The 8,024-nt window shown below is 56.5% G+C and overlaps 1 protein-coding gene across 2 annotated transcripts; it reads left to right on the forward strand.

The window, feature by feature from the left end:
• Window positions 1-211: 211 nt before the first annotated feature.
• C1QL2 (complement C1q like 2) lies at window positions 212-3,551 on the forward strand. Of its 2 annotated transcripts, XM_074872330.1 has the most exons (3): window positions 212-742; window positions 1,613-2,399; window positions 2,745-3,551. In XM_074872330.1, the coding sequence occupies exons 2-3, from the start codon at window positions 1,734-1,736 to the stop codon at window positions 2,922-2,924; spliced, it is 846 nt and encodes a 281-aa protein (XP_074728431.1). In that variant the 5' UTR covers window positions 212-742; window positions 1,613-1,733; the 3' UTR covers window positions 2,925-3,551. The 2 variants fall into 2 exon arrangements, with proteins under 2 accessions (XP_074728431.1, XP_074728430.1); XM_074872329.1 differs by lacking the exon at window positions 212-742 and having other exon boundaries at window positions 1,483-2,399.
• The last annotated feature ends 4,473 nt before the right edge of the window (window positions 3,552-8,024 follow it).

The raw sequence follows: 8,024 nt of genomic DNA on the forward strand, positions 1-8,024 counted from the left end.
TCTGCAGTTCTCGGAAGAAGCCCGTATGCCACCATTTCCATAGGATGCCCCCAGGCCATCAGCTCCGGCGCGTTGGATCAGGCTGAGCGGCTCCCTTCCTTCGACCTGCAGCTTTGCCCGTTTTAAGCCAAACCAGAGCGCCTCCAGCTCCGGTGAACCCGCTGGAAATTCACCCTTCTTACGCACCAAGGAAGCGGGGGACCCGGAAATATTGCCCTTAGGAAATAGCACTGTCCTATTCTCTCTCTCTTTTTTTTTTTTTTTTAATTTTCTTTTTTCTTTTTTTTTTTTTTTTTTCCGGGGCGGGTGCTTACCCCACCGCTGTGACACGCGTGGGTAAGATCACAACTGACTCTCCCGAGGGGCGATGCCCGTAGGCAGGTAACGACGCAAGAGCTCCCGCTGCACTAGCACCGTTTAACTCAGACAAGCAAAGGCAATTCACCACAATTTCCCGGTTGGGGAAAACCCCACTTGATTTGGACCCCTTATTACGCAGGGAAACCTACAAAAAACTGTGCTGTAACCCAGCCTAAACTCTACAAAATGTATTTCTTCCCAGGGCTCCCCTTCCACCTGGCAAGCCCTGCCTGCCTTCGGGAAATCGGGGCGGGTGGAAGGAACTTTAATTACGCTGGGATCTGTTGCGGAGCAAGATCCACTCGCGATGTCTTCCCGCTCGCCTTTGGGCCGCCGAGGCTCGACGGGGGGAGGCTGAGGAAGCCACGGGGAACACGCCGGGGTAACCTGCTGCCTGCGCGGGGCTCTCCCCCACCCGCTCCCGCGGAAAGCGGCAGGGAGCTCGCCCCGACGGGACCGGGGGCTTCGGCGGCGGCCCGGCAAACCGCGCAGGGCCCGTCCCGCCGCGGGCAGGGAGGGACGAAGGGAAGAAGCAGTTTCGGGCGGCAGGTGAACGGGGCAAAGCGACGCGTCCCCGACCGTCCCGGTTTCAGTGGGGCGCAGTTTGGGCGGCACCCACAGGGACTCCGCCGGTGCCGGTGGGGCGGACGGGGTACCCTCCCGACAAGCGCCAGCCATCGGAGGGGGGGGCCGGAGAGCTCGGGGACGTGCGGGACGCCCCGCAGCCTCTCCCCTCCGCCCGCCCGGCCGGGGGGTCGCGCCGCCGCCGGCGCTCTGCGGGGCGGGAGGGCCGGTGGCGGCAGGCGGGCGCACCGCGGGGCGCAGCGGCGGCGGAGCCCCGAGGGCCCCCCAGGGCGGCTCCGCCCCGGCCCCCCGCGCCCCGCAGGTGGGTCCGCCCGCCCTGCTACGCTCCGCCCCACTCGGCTCCGCGCCCCCCACGTCGGGGCGGCACCGGGGGCGGGCGAGACCAGCCCCCCCCGCCTCCTCCCGGTCCCCCCCACCCGTGGGGGCTCGGGGCAGAGCCGGGCGCCCGCTCGGCGCGGCGACGCCCCCGCGCCGGCCCAGCCCCGCCGGGCGGACGGGGCGCCGCGTCCCCTCGGAGCGGAGCGGGGCGGCGGCGGCTCTCGGCGGCGGCTCTCGGCGGCGGCAATGGCGGGGCGAGCGGCCGGCCGGCGGGCGGGCTGAGGCGGGGGCCGGGCGGGGAGGCGCCGGCGGCGGGGGGCTCACCGCCTTTTCTTGCCGTCCCCCGCAGGGAGCGGCCGGCCCCCCGCGCCACCATTGCCTCGCACGGCAAGGAGGACCTGCTCGCCGTCGCCGCCCGGCTCTGGCAGCGGAGGAGGCGGCTGCTGGCCGCCGCCGGGCTCGCCCTGGCCATGGCCGTCGCCCTGCTCGTCGCCGTCCCGCTGCTGCTGCTGCAGGCGCCCGCCGAGAGCGGCGCCCACTACGAGATGATGGGCACCTGCCGCATGATCTGCGACCCGTACAGCGGCGGGCGGCCGCCCGGCCCCGGCAGCACCGGCAGCACCGGCAGCACCGGCAGCACCGCCGCCGTGGAGGCCCTGCAGGACCTGGGCGCCAACCCCCCGCCGCCCTTCGTCCAGGGACCCAAGGGGGAGCCGGGCCGGCCGGGCAAGCCGGGCCCCCGCGGACCCCCCGGGGAGCCGGGTCCGCCGGGTCCGCGGGGCCCGCCGGGGGAGCGGGGCGACGCGGGGAAGCCGGGGCTGCCCGGGCTGGCGCTGGCGGGCGCGGGCGGCGGCGGGAGCGGCGGCGGGGCGGCGGCGGGCGGCGAGGCGGCGGGCGGGCTGAGCGCCGCCTTCAGCGGGCCGCGCATCGCCTTCTACGTGGGGCTGAAGAGCCCCCACGAAGGCTACGAGGTCCTCAAGTTCGACGACGTGGTGACCAACCTGGGCAACCACTACGACCCGGCCAGCGGCAAGTTCACCTGCCAGGTGCGCGGCATCTACTTCTTCACCTACCACATCCTCATGCGCGGCGGCGACGGCACCAGCATGTGGGCCGACCTCTGCAAGAACGGGCAGGTGGGTCCTCGCCGCTCCCCCGCGCGTCCTCCCCGCCCCCCGGTGTCCCCCCGCCGGGCCCCGGCGCCGCCCGCCGCCGCTCCCGGGGAGAGGACCGACCGGAGCATCCTCCCCGCCGTCGGGGCAGGGATGCGCCGCGGGGAGCAGCTTTAGAGCCGCGGCAAACTCCAGACTCCCGGCTTGCAAACTTTCCTGCCGGGATGGGGGGGAAGGAGAAGCGAGGAGGGGGGCGGGAGGGAGGGCACGGGGGTAGCGGAGGGGCTGGGGGGCTGATGGAGGGGCTGGGGAAGAGGGGATCGGGGGGGGGGGGGGGGGGGCGCTGATGCCCCGCGGCTGTGTTGGCAGGTGCGGGCCAGTGCCATCGCCCAGGACGCGGACCAGAACTACGACTACGCCAGCAACAGCGTGGTGCTGCACCTGGACTCCGGCGACGAAGTGTACGTCAAGCTGGACGGAGGCAAAGCGCACGGAGGCAACAACAATAAGTACAGCACTTTCTCTGGCTTTCTTTTATACCCCGATTAACACACAGCAAGCGACGTGACACAGCTGGCCCCGCCACTGATACGCGTGGGGCTGAGTGGTGTTTCTGTACCCCGTCGTGCCGCTGTTCCTGCCGGTGTCCACTGTCTCCACAGGTCACTTTAGCTTCATTATCAGTTTGTATGTTGTTTTTTTTTTTTTTTTTACCCCTGTGGAAACAAAATAGAAGTGAAACAAAGCGATCCCGTTCCTTACTCTCCCCCATTTGCTCTGAACCCCCCTCTCCCTTTGTCAGCCTCGGTGTTTTATGTGTCACACGAGGAGCTCGGCAGCTTGAAACTCTTGAGTGGTTCCCAGGGGGTGTAAGAGAGCCCAGGGTTCGGACTGTGCTGCACGTGGAATTTGAACCGGTCACATTTTTCGTCAATGAGTATTAATTATGATGATGAATTTTGAGATTGACTATTCATGAAGTGGGACTGGACCATAACTGGTTTTTCCTCTGCTGCTTTGTTTGTATGGGGTCAAGTGTAAACTTTTCTTTTCTGTGCAATGCAATGCTCGTGTGAATGATGGTGTCATTAACGTCAAACCTGCTCCTGTCTGCAAAAGAATTCAGTCGTTGACCACAATCACCAAAATATCACATTAAATGATGTTTTTAGACAATGCCTTCCTGCTGTCTGTCTCTTCCAGTGCTGCAAAGGAGCGCCGTGGTGGTGCCACGGCAGGGTGGGAGGTAAAGGAAGGGGTCACTTCAGTCCTTAAGGTTTGCAGCAAAATTTAAAGTTAGGACAGGGCACCTTGCCTAGGTCTTGGTTATGATTCAAGGGAGCTGGGAGGAAGCAGAGGGAGAGGAAAAAAAGCTTCACCTTTATGCATTTTCATGAAAAGAAAGCACACAGTCATCAAGAGGTGAAAGTGGGGATGTGGAGCGGATCTCCTAAACAGATTTACTGGGTCTGAGCCTGATCCAGAGGTTAGTAAAGTACGGGAAAAGTGGTTTAATCGGTGATTATGGAAAGCCGTGTTTCTGTAACACACTTAACAAATGTAAGAAGGCAGCAGGGGAGAGTGTCTGTCTAAACCCCTGCTCTTGCAGTGTGTATATGGGTTGGAAACCACACCTGACTGTAGGTGGGTCTGCACAGTCCCTGAGATGGGCTGGGAGAGAAAGCTCACTGAAGGCTGACAGAGTCAGACCATTCGGAAAGATTCTTCTCTTGCTTGTCCTTGGTAAATCCCAGCCACTCTGTGTCCTTTTAAAAGCACATGGGTGTGTAACTAGGGTGTGTGGTTCTGAGCCTTTGGTGGAGGAGGTGCATCTTTCATCATCTCCCCAGTAGTTAACCTCCTCAGTTTGGGTAAATTGGGGTTGCTCTGCTGAAGCTAAAAGAGCTAAGTTGATTTACTTTCATTTCACTGCCTTGTCATTTCATTTTTCCCTCCTGAAGGTCTTCCCTCTCTATCAGCTTACTGCCTTTTGCAATGTTAGTGCAGTTTCACAGGTAGGAGAGACAGGAGCCAGGCTGCAACGGCTCTGCCAAGGCTGGAGCTCACCCCTGCCCCGCCTGACTTCGCAGGAGGAAAGGGAACCACAGCCGGGATGAACTTGTTCCAGCCCCACTTTGGGGCATCCCAGCGATGACTGAGTTCTTACAGTCTCTTCTGTCTCCTACCTAGTCCTCGGTGGGTATTGTCTTCTCGTTGGCTGGAAGAGGAGGGTCAGAGAGAGAAAGCAATTCCTCCCTTCATCCTGTCCTCAAGCATCCCCCAGCTGAGGGAAGCAGAGTTCATAACCAGGTACATGTGTTAGACACTTATCAATCTCTAATGTCTTGTCAATTTGTACTATTTAGAATATGATTAAAACCAGTGTCTGAGACCCAAATGAAGTATAATTGCTATGGATCCTCAATTCTCCCCAGATCCGTAATCCTTCTTGACTATTCCTCCCCTCCCCTACGATGAAATGGAGCTTAGACACAAAGCCCTCGGTTTAAATTTCAAAAAATTAAAATTGACATGCAGCAGCATTAGCAGGAGCCAGGAGGAATTCTAAGGAGGTGCCTGGGCTCCGCTTTATCCTTTGCATTAAGAAGCAATTTGTACTTCTAACAAAGACCCAACTGTTCCCCCTTGGCAAAAGGGCAATGAAGATGCCTTGCAAGGGAATTGCTGTTCACAATACTTAAACAAATTTGAATCTTAGATTTTTAAATCTGTATTCCCTGGTGGAGCCTGCTCCTCGCAATTCAAATGCAGGGCTGGCGGTGTATGCCTGCCAAGGTGTCAGTAGCTAAGCGGATGATGGATTGATGAGGCAATGGGAAGACACAGGCTCACAGTGGCGGTTTGCCCCGACAGTGATCTATGTATCTGCACATTATCAATGTCATGAGGAGGCTTGAACCACCCTCGCTAGATGTCTCATTTTCCACTTATCTCTTATGTACTAATTATCAGGCTGGATTATTCCCTGGGATAGAAACAAAAAAAAAATGCTCGTTGCCACTCCACTGACAGTTTACACAATCGATAGAATGAATGTCTCCCTCGGCTGCTCCCAGGCTTTTTTGTTTCCTCTCCTCATCACAGGGTCCTCTGAGATTACCTCTGTGGGGGGTTGACGGCTCTCACCCAGCATCTGCGGCACTGGTGCTTGGACAGGCTCCTCCATCCCAGTCATCTTGGTAGTGGCTCAGTGTGTGGGTTGGTTTGTTTCTGAAGTAACACAGGGGAAAGCAATTGGGAGATGAAAAACTTCAGTGCCTGGTGGTGCAGCTGTCCAGAAAAGCAGAGGCAGCATTGCGGATGGGGATGGCAGTCCCTGTGCTGCGGTGGCTGTGGGTGAGAGCAGGGTCACGTGCAGCCCAGCCAACAGCCTGTGGTGGGCTTCTAGCCCCCTGGGCTTCTACTGGGTCCTCCTCCACTTCCGTGTGGTCCATGGGTTCTATATGTTTCACGACACAAAGAGAATGGGTTGTTTGTAGCGGGGATACCCTGGTCTCCTGGTTTGGGTCAGAGGAGGGAATTAATGCATACTCAGAGGCTGGCTTCTGCTTTCTCTGGAACCCACTTTCCCAAATGATACTGGCATCTCAAACAACCATTAGCCAGTGTCTGCTCTGGAGGTCTGACCCCTCAGAGGTGTTATTTTACTTGATGAGTAAAGCAAATGCTTTTAAAAATTGTGAGATGATCAGATGTGACGCAAATAGGGAAACCTCCTTGAAAGGAGTGGGAGGTTGGAGTTTTAGACAAAAGGTACTTCTGTTTCATGCCCAGCTGCATGCTCAAGTTAAACTAATAGTAAAAAAAATAAGAAAAATAGACAGATGTTCATGCTCTCAAAGCAACTTAGATATTGCAGCAACAAATCCCTGATCTTTGTGCTACTGATGTGAATCCTTGACCCTTGTACCATGCCTGGGCAGCACCAGCTGTGGAAGGAATCCCTGGAAAAGAGGGGAGAAGGGAGACATCCAAGCACACAAAACACCGTGGAAAGGGAAATGGGGATGCTGCTGAGAGCCCAGAAAGGAGTGCCAGCCACCCCTCGTCTGCGGCTGTTCCCTGGGGGAAGGCATTCAGATGACTCTGCTTTCCAGCAGGCTCGTGGGTGGGCACTTGTTTTCTTCTGTTTTGACCTTTATTGGCTTGGGGAGCTCCTGGCAAGTCTCTAGGCAGATGGGTGAGGAAATCCTGCTTTGACTTGAGTGAGGCAGGTTAGCTGCTGGGGCTAAGTTTTCACTAGCCAGTGTACAGAAGGAGTTTTCTGAGGATAGCCCTGCTGCAAGAGCAACTGGGTGTCTGATGTCCCACATGAAGTCTGGTGCTTCTGTATTTTCAAAGGTCTGGGCCCACAGATTTTCCTCTCGATGCTCATCCCTTGGTGGAGTGATGCCTGGGTTGATGGGGACACCCTGGCCCGCAGCGGGGCAGGAGACATCCATATCTAGGTTCTCCTCTTTCCCTTCTGCTGTTAGAAAAGGAAAGTGCTGCTTTTTGTGCCTCATGACTTTACACATGTGCATTGAGCCACACTTTGGTCTTGGCCTTACTGCCTTTGAAACTCACTCTGGGCATTTTTCTCGGTGATTTAATGCTTGCTTATCTCCTTGCTTGGCTCCTTCAGTGTCTTACAGTGCCTGGACAGGTTTAATCTGTGAACTCACAAAGTAGGGAGGATGGGTTTGGTGGATGCTCATGTGATCTTTTTCTGTTTATGTCACAGACTAATTATATTAAAGGGGTCTGTGGTAGCTAAAGGCAAAATGGCATATAAATATATTTTAAATCTAGTATGTTTGTGTTAAATACCTTTTTTTTTGGTAACATGCCATTTTTTTCCCTTATTGCTATTGGACTGAACTCTAGGAAAAATTCCTAAGATGCTGTGTCTCAGTATTGTCTTTGGGATAAAGGAGCCTGTCAGAATGAAATAAAGACTAACTGAATCTTCACTGACTTTGAGACTGCAAGGAGTTTGGTCCTTTTTCTGTGAATGTCTGCATCATGCAGAGACTTGGAAGATTAATTACAGATGAGAGGGGTAAACTGTTACCGTGTGGACACCCTGGCACTTACAGGTGAGAGCCTGCTCTCAGCTGGTTTCACATCTAACGGCAGAAGGAGGTTCAGCTTGATTATAAGCTATGGCTAATATGCAAATGGCCGCTCGTTTCTCTTAGACCAAGCCTGTGCCAGTTCAGAAGTTAATCCCTTGGTCACATAGCAGGTGCCACAGCAGAAGTGGGGAAGATGCTTGACTATTTCTTGAGCCCACCACTTGCCCTTGAGCAAGCTTCATTTCTGAAGGCTGCGTGGGGGATTAAAGCAGGGATCTGAGCTCCTTCCTCTTCCTCTTGATTTAGGACCAGATTGTTACTGGCCTTAACGATGCCTTAGGAAGAGGCCAGTAGAGGGCAATGCTGGTTCCCTGGAACAGCCTGGGGGACAGAGGCATCACCTCCTGGGTAGGCAAAAACCAGGCTGTGTATGATTTGATGTCCTAGGCTTGAACATACATCGAAATTCCCCTTCTTTCCCCCTGTGTTTCAGGCTGAAGCCCTGACAGCTGGTTATTTCAGGTCACAGCCTGAAAGGTGCTGAGGCACTGCTGTGTCCTGGCCCCCGCTG

Source organism: Strix uralensis, chromosome 6 (assembly GCF_047716275.1).
Source record: "Strix uralensis isolate ZFMK-TIS-50842 chromosome 6, bStrUra1, whole genome shotgun sequence".
Classification (NCBI taxonomy): domain Eukaryota; kingdom Metazoa; phylum Chordata; class Aves; order Strigiformes; family Strigidae; genus Strix; species Strix uralensis.